Here is a 12,904-nt window from a genome sequence, read left to right as displayed (position 1 = left end):
CTCCAAAATACTATTGGTGGCTCTGCTTCAGTATTAATTAATTTTTTTCATAACGGCCACAAGATTGAGGGGTTTCTGCTAGGAGAGCTCGGATATTTTTTCCTATACAGGTCCACTCCAACTGAGAAGTTGATGGATCCATACCCACAGACAACTTACTGTACAGCCATGACGGTAATAAAACAGAATTCACTTTTTTGCCCCTAAGCAATTCAAAAGGGGTAACTCCAGTAGTACAGGTTGGAGAGATATTGTAATTTCACACTTTTTCTTCCAAAAATGTTCCAACATCAAGACCAGCCGCAATTGCTGTTTGAACGCCTTCCTTAAGAACTTTATTGCCTCTCTCCACCAGACCGTTTGAAGCAGGAGAATTCCTTGCCACTTTCAAATGCTTGACATCATGAGATTCCAAAAACGTACACATTTTATCCAACACAGTGAGTTCCATTATCTGTAAGTAAGGATTTAGGTGCTCCTTCCAACAAAAACAGTTTTTTTAAGAAAACAATAGTATTATTTGTATTGGGGGAATCCACTCATTTATAATACATCACTTTGAATGGTAATCAACAGCCAAAATCAAATACCTAAACTCCTCTGCTAAAACAATATAAGGGCCCGAAAAATCAAGGCCAACTTTAGCCCAAGGTCTCTCAGGAAACTAGGTGGGATGCAAAGGCAACTTGGAGAGTTTCCAGTGCTTGTCCGCAAGTAAAGTATTGTGCTCCTGAGGCGGTAGCCGGGAGCTAGAGCTTTTTTAACTTATTTTTAACCTTGTGTATTTTGATTGTCACTTGTAAAAATAACTCGCTTTGATACTTGGCTTTAGAACTTACCCTCCTCGCTCCTCATTGTGTTCGTGCAGCGGATTTAGCGCTGCCAAGACGCCTCCAGCCAAACACTCCCTGCCGCCATCCCGGCACGCCCGGAGGCCACGCCCCTTGTCGGAGGCCACGCCCCCGTCGATCACTACATAACAGACGCTGACCACTAGCGCCTCACTGTAAAGTATTGTGCTCCTGAGGCGGAAGCAGGGAGCTAGAGCTTTTTTAACCTATTTTTAACCTTGTGTATTTTGATTGTCACTTGTAAAAATTACTCGCTTTGACACTTGGCTTTAGCACTTACCCACCTCGCTCCTCATTGTGTTCGTGCAGCGGATTTAGCGCTGCCATGTAAAAAAAATGTAAAATGTGCTGGATTTGTAAAGCGCACAGCTGCCCATGAGCGTCCCGGCGCTTGCTTAGGGAACCCGTCCTGGTATTCCCCTGTGAGAAACCCCGGCAGGGTGTCCACAAGGTGAAAGCCAGGCATCCCGCCGTGAGGGGCCGTAGTGGAGATTAAGCAAGCTATTGCCCAGAGTCGCAGAGTGTGACCCCGTGAGTTGAGTAGGCACCAGAGCGAGAATTGTCGAGTCCGTGGAATTTTGAGCCCGAGACCCGCCGAGGCGGGGAATCGAACCCTGGTCCACGGTCGATCTCAGCTTCCGGGTCTGCCGCCTCTAACCACTGAGCCACGCTTCTCCATGACGCCTCAAGCCAAACACTCCCTGCCGCCATCCCGGCACGCCCGGAGGCCACACCCCTTGTCGGAGGCCACGCCCCCCGGCCGCCACCCTACCCACATATCCATAAATCATGTGCATTTTCCGGACGCGCAGCGGGCGCGACGTCTGCGCGCCGAAGGCGCGCCAAAGGTAAGCCCGTCTGCGCTCGTCCGCGTCCGACCGGGGCCAGGGGCCCTCCATTATGCCCACACTATACAATACTCCTCCGTGCAGCTGGTTAAACTCCAAGGCCCGTGGCCTCTGGACGATACTGTGATCGCACGAATCGACAGGCTGGGACTGACTGCCCCCCACTCTTCCCCCCACCCCTTCCCCTCATCTTTTCCCCCTACCATCTGTCCCTGTCCTGACCTACCGGCTCGCCCTCCCCTCACCGCATTATCCGCCTATTACCTTAACACCAGGTCAGCAGTTAAGCACTGCCATGACCTCTTCACCTTATTGGACCTGCATAAACCTGTTCTCTTATTCCTCACTGAGACTTGGTTTTGCGACAACTCCCTTCCCTCACTATTAGCCGCGCTCCCTGCCTCATATTATGCTTTACGAGCCGACCGACCCCCCGGCAAATTGGGTGGCGGCGTCGCTCTGATCGCCCATAGAGAAATCTCCTTCCAACCTCTAGTTTTCTCTTCCATTGGCTCATCAGACTTCCTAGTTGCTCGTTCACTTTCCTTCAGTACCCCGCTCACCTGTCTTCTTATGTACCGCCCTCCCTCACCTTCTCAACTCTTTCTTCCTAGCTTCCAAGACTTGGTGACCACCCTAGCAGTAAATGACTCCTCCATCTTGGTGCTAGGTGACTTTAACTTTTGGCCCTCAGACCCGGCTGAATGTTCTACATCAAAAGAGTTCTCAGAGACCCTCCGCTCCCTCAACTTCGTCCCCCTCGTTCACTCCCCTACCCATATCCAGGGCCACATCCTTGATCAGATCTGGTCCCTTAATTGTCCAGTAACTTCTCTGTCTATCTCCCCTTGCACTTGGTCCGACCACTTCCTGATTTCATTTTCCCTACTCCTCAGCACAGCCCTCAAGTCACCTCTTCCCAAAAACATCTGGGCGCGCTCCTGGAACCATGTGGATGTGGCCTCGCTGTCCGCCACACTTTCCGCATCCAGCCCGGATCTCTACGGGCTGTCGTCTTCAGCGGAAGCCGACTCCCATCAATTCATGGCTTCGATCAGGCTGCGACTCAGTCGCTCCCTTAAGGCGGGTGTCATCCAGGCGCACCAACGACGCAAACCGTTGGTTTAACGAGGAACTGAAGGCTCAAAAACTCAATGTCCGCCGTGCGGAACGGACCTGGAGGCGAGACTATTGCCCGAAACTTAAAAATCAGTACATCACCCTCTTGGCCTTGTACAAAAAATCTATCTTGGCGACCACGAATTCTTATTTCTCCTCTAAAATTCTAACTGCCGAAAATCAGCCCAGAGAAATCTTCTCCATTGTGCACGATCTCGCCTACTCTGATCGGGCTACCCTTAAACCCTCTCCTTCCCAGCACTTATGCGACTCCCTCAACTTTTTTTTTTTTTTTTTTTTTTTTTTAGACAAAATTTTCAACATCAAAGCAAAAATTCCCCCCCCCCCTCCTTTTTTATCGACCCCGAGTGTCCCTCAGTCGCAGCTTGCCTCGGCTCCATCCCCCCTCTTACAGAAGAATCCTTCCTCGCCCTTTTGCCCACGGTTAAATCAGGTTCCCCTCTAGACCCTTGTCCTGCACACATCCTGAAACAGATCTACTCAGCCTGTGTACTGCCCCCTCTCACTTTCCTCAATAGCTCACTGTCACAGGGCATCGTCATTCCACCTCTCAAATCGGCCATCATCTTGCCCATTCTCAAAAAACCTGGCGCTGACCCTTCAGTTCTTGTCAACTATCGCCCCATCTCACTTTTACCCTTTCTGGCGAAGGTACTGGAGCGCCATGTGACCAGAGCGCTCAGCACCTATGTGGAGGAGAACAGGGTACTAGCCCCCCCGTCAGGCTGGGTTCCGCCCCGCACACTCCATGGAGTCCGTAGTCTTATCGGTCCTCGACAACCTCAGAGAGGGCATGGACACCAACCATCCCCAGGCCTTGGTCCTCCTCTATCTCTCCGCCGCATTTGACACGGTTGACCATGCCATCTTACTTTCCCGTGTCAGGGCGGCGGGGATTGGAGGGTCGGCCTTGGTCTGGCTGTCCTCCTTCCTGAGAGACCGCACCCAGGCAGTGCGCTTGGGTGACTTTTCGGCGGACTTCCGCGCAGTTCAATGCGGGGTCCCCCAGGGCTCTTCCCTTTCCCCTCTTTTATTTAATTTGTACATTGCCCCCCTCATATTTGCTCTTCAACAGTTGGAGGTCTCTGTCTACAATTATGCGGGTGACCTCCAGCTTATTTTTTCTTTATCCTCATCCCCCGAGTCCATGTCCAATTTTCAGTCCGTTATGATTTTCATCCGGGACTGGATGAACTACAACCACCTGAAATTAAACCCCGATAAAACGGAGCTGGTGTTGACAGGTGGTTGCTCCAGTCCCTGGTCTTCTCTCTTCTGGCCCCCTTCCTTAGGTACCCCCTTCCTCCTCTGTGAAAACTCTCGGGTTCAAACTGAACGTCCAACTCACCCTTCATTCCCAAGTCAGCTCTGCTGTGTCCTCTTCCTTTCTCTCACTTCTCACTATTCGCAAAGTATCTTGTTTTTTTTCTTTCCTTGCCCTTAAGCTCATTGTCCTGGCGATGGTTATCTCTCGCCTTGGCTATGGCAATGCCCTTTATTGCGGCATGCCCGCCTATAGCATGCGACGACTCCAGCTGGTCCAAAACCAGACGGCCCGCCTGGTTTTCAACTTGGCCAAATCACATCACGTCACTCCCCTCCTCAAGTCCCTACACTGGCTCCCCATTCGAGAACGAGCCCAGTTCAAGCTGGGCTGCATCACCTTTCAAGCCCGGCTCGGCACAGCCCCTGCTTTTATCTCTTCAGAAATTAAACTCTACGTCCCTGCCAGGGAGCTACGTTCATCCGCCCAACAACTGCTCATAGTCCCTCGTTTCAAACGCAAAAAGTGGGGAGGCACGAAATTTTCTACACTTGACCCTGCGTTTTGGAACTCTCTCCCGGCTCACCTCAGATCCTGCCCCCATTACACACTCTTCCGTAAGGCTCTAAAAACTTTTCTCTTTACACAAGCCTTCTCTTCATAAACTGCTTCTCTCTATTCTCCCTTTTCTTCCTGCCCTTCTGGGTCCAGTACTTTATAGCGCCATGAAACCGCCAGGTGTACGCGCGCTTTAGAAATATTTTAAACTCAAACTCTAAACACTCCTCCCAACCATCCACTAGACTTCTATTCTGTGCCTCCAACGTGAGCCACCAGTAATGCTGCTTTATCTTCTTGCAAGTTTTGGTCACACCCAAATGACCCTCTGATAACAGCATTTCTCAGAATAATAGGAGGTACAAATGTATCTCCTCTTAGAACAAAACCATCCTTAACCCAGAGTTGATCAGCAACTAATGCGAAATTCCTTAAATCTCCAGTTACATTTCTTATTTCAGGCCAATTACCGCTAGAAAACTCGATCACTTTGGACACCATGTCATCCAAAAAAGCTCTCCTCCAATCTGTTTCAGAAATAAACTTTTTCAGCAGCATCCAAAACAGCTACACATTCCACCTCATCCTCATCAAAGTTTTCTTCATCATCTTTCTCCATTGACATTCTTGACAGACAGTGGGCACAAAATATTTCCCCCCCTTGAATGGGTTTCATATCAAAGTTGTATTCCTGTAACTTTGACACCAAACGAGTCAACCTAGCCGACATGGTATTATTACTTGACACTTTGTTGAATATGAAAGAGAGTGGCTTGTGATCAGTAATCATTTCAAATTTCCGACCCCAAATATACATATTGAATTTTTGGGCCACCCTAACACAGGCTAAAGTCTCCCACTCTATGGTACTGTAATTTTGTTCCAAGTATTTGAGAGATCTTGAAGCAAACACTACCGTTTGTTCCTTGCCATTCACTCTCTGGCTGAGAACAGCCCCAGCCCATTCATACTTGCATCCACAGTGATTATAGAAGGAAAATCATCCTGAAAAGCATGCAAAGCTTGTGCTGAGATAATCAATTCTTTTACTTTCTCAAGCACACCATCCAGTTCCTGAGACCATGTACATTTCTGAACCTTCTTGAGCATAATACGTAAAGGCTCCACAACTCTGGCATAGTTACCTACAAATCTAGCATAATACTCGGCGAGCCCCAAATAGGAGCGCAGAGCATCCTTATCACCAGGTGGTTTAGCTTCCTTTAGAGCACTGATGACAGAAAATGTAGGTTTGATACGTTTATCAAATATCGTATGACCCAGATAATCCAATTCTTTCGCTCCAAATTTGCACTTATCCACTCTTACAGTCATGCCATGGTCCCCAGGAGTAGACAAAACCCTCCTCAACAAATCATAATGTTCATTTACATTTTCTGAGAAAATGAGGATATCCTCTAAATATGCTTCAACACCCACCATGCCTTTCAACATTGTATCCATTATTCTCTGGAAAAAGCTAGACGCTGATGCTAGTCCGAAGGGAAGTCTCAGAAACTTGTATGCACCAAAAGGTGTGACAAACGTCATTAGTTTCTGAGACTCCCCTTCTAGAGGGATTTGGTGGTAGGCGGACTTCAGGTCGATAAGAGAAAACCACTTAACCCCCCCTCTCAAATTTTCCAGAAGTTCGTGGAGTTTTGGAAGGGGATGGCAATTGATCAAGATGTTTTTATTTAAACCCCTCAAGTCTGCACAAAGCCTAATTTCCCCAGTCTTTTTGCGGGCTACGACTATCTAAGCCACTCATTGTGAAGACTGTGCGTGGAATGATCTTTTGGGCACATAAATCATCAAGCATAGCTCTTAACTCCTCCCTTGCACTTAAAGGAACAGGCCTGACCTTGTGTATCACTGGCTGTGCATTAAGTATTAATCTCATTTTATGTTCAAAATGTTTTATACAACCCACTTGATCTTTGAACACGTTCTTAAATTCATCCAGCAAGGGTTTACAATTCACTACAGATTCATCCACGCTATGCACTGAGATTTCTTTCACCTAAATAGGACTGTCATCACCGGGGACTAAATACAGTCCCGTTTTTGCTAGATCTTTCCAGCCCACTATGTTCTTCCCCTTTTTTGCCACATGTACTTTAGTAACAATATTGTGTCCCAACACCTCTACTTTAGACATCAAAAAAACTAACATATCAGTGAGAGAAACGTGACGGATATCCCATCCCCCAAACTACAAGTTCCATAGGATATAATGTAATTGTAATTTGGCGGACGGGATATCCGTCATGTTGTGACGGAGTAACCCTATCTGCCAAACTCGTAATCAGGCCCTTAGTTACAGGTGAAATCACAGTAGTTCTTTTAAGCTAGTTCCCGAATTAAAGGCAATTGTTTTGGGGACACTTTCTATTAAGTTTCATCTGGCTTAATACGTCTTCTGATAACTGTGTGTGCATTAATATCACATTTTATTGCAACATTACATTTAATACTGTTTTACTATTACTAGGCACTCAGTATGAAGGCCTAGGCGTACTTACTCTGTGCCCTTATGTTTTTTCTCTATTCTAATACTAACCTATCACATGGTGTAAATGTTTTTCTGCCTGACTACCCACCTGGATTACACTGGCCTAAGGAGCTGTACTTTGCCTCTGTGTCCTCAGCTAGAAGGGCTAGAGTAATTGAACCTTTAGGTGAAAAATAGGGATATGTGTGATGTAAAATACATTTCTCACACAGTAACTACAGTGTCTCTGCTCGTGGTATTTAAAGAGACCCAAAATATGACAGTATGTATCAGTATATGCATTTATGCATATGTCACTGAAGGACCAGAAATTAAACTAAATTAATGAAAATGTTACCATATTCTCATTTTTTGTATTCTTGCTAGGAGTAAAAAAAAAAGAATAGCTAGAGCCTAACATAATTATAATTAGATATAGATATTGTCGGGTGCATTATTTATATAAACAGTAGTGAAAACAAATGGATGAAAGAAATACAGATCTAAAGGTTTTGCATCATACAATCTTAAAACACATGGTAACTGAACTTAACCTTAGGACTAGGCCTACCATCACCATGCTGTTGGGAAAAGTAAAGAGTAAAAAATATTTTCAGGAGATTCCCAATCAATCCAAATGATATTGTTATGGAAATATTATAAGGCCTAACAAGACATTATGCCTTGAGTTTAATTTGCTTACGAGTAGAGCGAGAACCTAAATATCACTGTGCTACTTGAAACCTGGAGGGAACATCTAGATCTAAATATGCCATGGAACCCTTTAATAAATTGTGACCCAAACCTTACAATGAAGTAACAACACTGTATTGAGTTCAGTCTCTGGGTACTTGCTCCTAATACACATTAATACAGTACATAATGACATCAGCATATACAATTTCTGTTATTTTTTTGTCTTTCATCTCCAGCTAATATTCCTTTCTGAGCATTGGAGCTGCCAAGACCTCGCCATATTCCTACACATGAAGCTTCAACCTTATAGCCAATCCTAAATTCAGACAGGTGGCCATTGCCCAAGGAATCCTGAAAAAGCCTGATCTCCACTGTCTTAAAGATATATGCGCCCCAGGTCAAAGCATAGTGTGACGAGCACGAATCATCTTTGTATGCAGTCTTAAATTCCAGTAAAATTTCCCTCGACATATTACACATGTTCCCTTCACATGCATAGGTAACAGAATAACTAGTTTTGAAAACATTGTTAGAACCTTGAAGCAGAAGGGAAGCTGCTGCGAAAACGTGGGGGAGCTCAGTAGCAAAGTCCAAACTGCAGAAAAAGTTAAAAGTCAGAATCTACACCAAGCAGTCAGCCTTTGTAGACCTACAAATAATATGGTTTAGCTATTCCAGAAGTCCTGGTAGGCACAAGCCCTGGTTTAGTAAACACTAGAGAAAGATAAAACCTTAGAATATTTAGAAACAAACTCAGCCCAAAAATCGGGGTTAAGACATGAATTTGCAAGCTCTGATAGAGAGATAGTATAATCTACAGTTGGTTCTGTTGGGGGGCACAATTGCGTAGCTTTAGATAATTAATACAGTACAACAGATATACCAATTTCAAATTCAACAAGTAATTAATTCTAGATGTTAAATAATAAATGATAGAACACAGCAAGAACACGTTGTCGTTAGTTTGGTATCAGTGTTTTTACTCTTTTTTTTTTTTTTTCTTTTTACAAGGAAAAGTGTATATGGCTGTCACATAAACAATTTTATATCAGCAATATGAGAAAGGTGACTCGTGAATATTAGTGCCATTGAGTGACAAAGTGAAGTCATAGGTGAGCTATATACATGACAAAAACAAATGACATAAAATACATCTTATTTGATAAGAGGCTTCTGTCCCTTTATATGATTATATCGCATGTATTCCTAAAACCCAAAGTGATTTTTATGGACTTGGGTCAAGAAAACTGCTAGGACATGAACAGAGCAGGTTTCTTGCTGTGTTCTGTCATTTACTATTTAACATCTACGATTAATTACTTGGTGAATTTGAAATTGATATATCTGTTGTACTGTATTAATTATCTAAAGCTAAGCTATTGTGCCACCCTAGAGAACATGCTGTAGATTATACTATCAACACCCAGGTTCTGAGCGACACAGGGTTACCACATTATCTTTACTGATAGAGAGATAGGCATGTAATACTTTTGAGTGAGGTCTATTATAAAGTTGCGGCAAAGTTAGGGATTTGTGGATACTGGTAGTGCCACATGCAAAACATAACACAGCAAGAAGTTCAGTTATAAAGCAGGGGGGCTGCACAACATTGGATAGGCAAATGGATGGTAAAGGGAGTCTAAAGTGCAATAGAAAGGATACTGGTTTGGGAAATACTGGTGACTTTGGCTCAGTAGACACATACACATTTTCAAACACGAGGCAAGGCCAGGCTAGCTGAGCAAACTTCATGGGGATAGGGCACATGCATTCCATATGGGAAATGGAAACCAATTAAAAATCAAGATCCAAGGCTTTACATGTCTTCAACATGCATCACTTTTCATGTACACTGGAGTCCCACTGGCTCTATGTACATGCACCTGGTCTGAATTGTGCCTGTTATGAATAAGAATATTGACTGTCTGAGCGTACATAGAAAGCTAAGTTTCAAGGAGTAAAGAAAGTTAGCTCCGATTTTGGATTTTTTATTTTGGTCATCACTACATGCAGGGGTCCATAGTACATACCTCCTTTTAATTTGCCTATCTCTCTTTTCATTAAATGAGATGCAGCCCCGCCCAGACTATACACTATTTTCAGTGCAAGGGCCTTTAAACCTTTTGTGAGGTAGAGATCCTATTGAACTAGAAGCGTCTGTGAAGGTGTGTAAAACAGGATATAGATTGATGTTTAGGATAAGTCTTACTTCGAAGCACCAACATTTGTTGTAAAGACCAGACAACTGGTTTAGAGCTGTTTATGGAAATGCTATCTGATGGTGTATATATAGCAAATTATATGCTAGGATCACAGTCCATATGTTCGGGCTCAGCCTTTTAAACCATCCGGGCAGGTTTTTACACGTTTGATCTCGAAGAGCTGATGTGAATGGTAGGATTTTTGTACTTTCAATAGGTCCAGACCCAGTGGATTGTAATGGGTTACTGTGCATGCTTGGTGGAGGGTCGGTTATTGCTGGGGGTTCTCTGTGTTTCCATGCTTATTGCACTGATGAGTTTAACTGCTGGGCGATGTCACCCTGAGGCATGGTGTGCAGTGCCATCAGCATGCTGATTACACAGATGTATCTCTTTCTTGCACTTTAGGGGCTGAGATCTTATTCCTGACTGACTTACTGGCGGAGGTGGCCCGAAGGATGGAACGGAATTGGGTTGAAGTTGAACCTGAGCCCAGACAAGATGGAAGTAAGAAATCTGCCTCAGATTGGGTCATGGGGTTGCTGAGCTTTCATTTGGATATGTGGTTCATCCACTATTCATGTCAAGGATTTGTAACCCTGGCATATTGTTTACCTTATTGTGTTGTTGAATGTTGTGATGACAGCCCAGTAGGACTCTTCATTTTATCCTATAACACAGGGCTGTGATCTCTTTTGTTGCTTTGTGATCTGAAAATATTTATAATTGCCTTAGTGTTGATGAGCTTGTCTTACTGTCGAGCCACTTGTGCAGGACCTCTGCTTGGACTGGTGTAGAAACTTTTGCTAGTTTAGAATGTGCTGAAATTGTCAGACGTGTCCCGGTTTGAGCACATTATTCCGGTTTGCTATGATTTGTTTAAGCTACAATTTAAGGTTCGGATTTCAATTTCTGTTGGCTCTATTGTCCGAAGTATCTACATTTAGAATTAACAATTGTATTTGCAGAGCTCCTGCCAAGGGCTTATCTGCCTTTGCTCCACCTATCGATTTGTAACTCAAATGGAAGTTCCTACCTATGCAAGTGCAGACCCTATAATATGGAAATCCATAATTTTGCTTTTCTAATGTGGAAATCCATAATTTTGCTTTTCTAATGTGCTGTGTGATCAGAACGGCAAAGTCTCTGCATGGATTTATTTTTAATAAAAACTTTTCCTTGAAGTCCCTCATGTTTGTTTTTCAGTTTCCTTGATTGTAGAAGAATAAAGTGCCCCATAAGTGGGCACGTTGTTTGTTTCGCAATAATTATATAAATCAAAATTAATTAATTGTTCCCTCGCGCAAGGAAAAGACAATGATGAGACGTACTTGGGACTTGGTTGTAAAATATTGTGCAGCCTTTGTCTGGCTTCAATTATGATGTGAAAGTTGAGCTATCATCCTGAGCCCAAAGCTGTCGCTATATCAAGTCTAGTCAGTTTGGATTACACATTTTAATTTATGGGTTGTGAGCAAGAAGTATTTGCAAAACAACTTGTGTCCCATGATAGTAAATCTATTTTACACGCTTAAGCCTTGCATCATAAACACCATGAATACACCTAAAAAGGTGTTTCGAGAGACTTTTTAAAGGACACTGTGCCTTTCAGGTACTTTTGGCCAGCGCTCAAGGTCCATCTCAACGAAGCTATGGGGATGCAATCATAAACAATGGCAATGTACTAAACGTGAAGATCTGTGCAAGGGCAGATTAAAGAATAGCGAAAGTGCATTAACTAAATACAGATAAAAGGTCGAGGGGGAATGGAAGTATTCTGGATACAATTTAATGTAAACTTTATCAGAAATATGTAATAGTCCAAGGTCCAACTGGCATTAAAATCAATTAGTTGTTTTATTACTAAACAGTCCTTAAGTTAAAGTCAGTCTTTTTTGCATATACGGTAATGAATTTCTGACACCATTTGTATTTCCTACCACCAGCTAAGTTTAGTCTAGGGGTGGGGATGCTGGAACTCATAGTTGGTAGAACACAAAACATGTGATGTAAATGCTGTGTTCCGACCCAGCAGTAATAGTACCTATAGAGTTGCATGAAGACACGGCAAATCTTCTGTGTACTGGAACTGAATCCATTAACCAGCTGCTGACTGCTACTTTATCCACTGAGTGGCCTGCAGCTTTAACCAGTAACTTTGATTTCTCAGGATAATGCATGTGCTGAATTCTGTCCACAAGGAACTGCTGCAAAGAGAAGACCGTGGTGTACTTAATTCACACATCATCTGCTGGGAAAATTCAGTATCTCATTGGGAGGTAAAATCTTGCCTGAACCCAGTCGCTTTTATAAACCTCAAACAGGAACTAATCAGTAGTCGGGATCTCTTCCAACTCGAGTAGTAAACAGTTTATAGTCCTGTACGTTCTCTGCTTCAACACTGTTTTACTGCAAGCCTCAAAAAAGAACAAACCTCCTCATGAGTGGCGGCTGATGCATTAGTAAAGTGGTGAGGCACATAAGCTCTATCCAGCACTCTGCCTCCGACCTTGCCAACACCTGGGCCAGACTTTCACATCAGGCATGCATGCATACATACACGTTTACTCGTCCATGCAAATGCAATCCCTAGCACACAGGCATACACAGAGTTTTATTGACAAAAACTTACCTGAGATATACCTGCTTTGTCTGACTCACTCTGTGGGTCTGCCTCTAGCTGTAGCAGCTAGAGGCAGACCCACAAGCTTCCACCCAATCAGAAGCTTGAATAGCGTGCTCTATTTCAGCCTTTTGATAGGGCAAGAGGGCATGTGATTGACGAGCCCTGAAGGTCTATTATCTGACATGCTGCACTGCGTGACACTAGTGCCGCTAGTTGGATATGTTTT

General features: G+C 43.9%; 1 protein-coding gene across 7 annotated transcripts in view; it reads left to right on the top strand.

The window, feature by feature from the left end:
• ERI3 (ERI1 exoribonuclease family member 3) overlaps positions 1–12,904 on the top strand; it is a 1,714,120-nt gene that overhangs the window by 88,586 nt on the left and 1,612,630 nt on the right. For 5 of the 7 annotated variants that reach the window (XM_078671725.1, XM_078671720.1, XM_078671726.1 and 2 more), the window contains exon 2: positions 10,461–10,559. The exons of the other annotated variants lie outside the window; for them this stretch is intronic. In XM_078671725.1, the coding sequence (XP_078527851.1) occupies positions 10,511–10,559 (49 nt within the window). In that variant the 5' untranslated portion in view covers positions 10,461–10,510. The remainder of the gene's footprint in view (positions 1–10,460; positions 10,560–12,904) is intronic. 7 annotated transcript variants of the gene reach the window in all.

The sequence above is a fragment of the Lissotriton helveticus genome, chromosome 1_2 (genome assembly GCF_964261635.1).
Source record: "Lissotriton helveticus chromosome 1_2, aLisHel1.1, whole genome shotgun sequence".
In the NCBI taxonomy this organism is placed as follows: domain Eukaryota; kingdom Metazoa; phylum Chordata; class Amphibia; order Caudata; family Salamandridae; genus Lissotriton; species Lissotriton helveticus.
The sequence above is the reverse complement of the archived record's forward strand: the minus strand, read 5'-3'. Positions and strand labels throughout refer to the sequence as shown.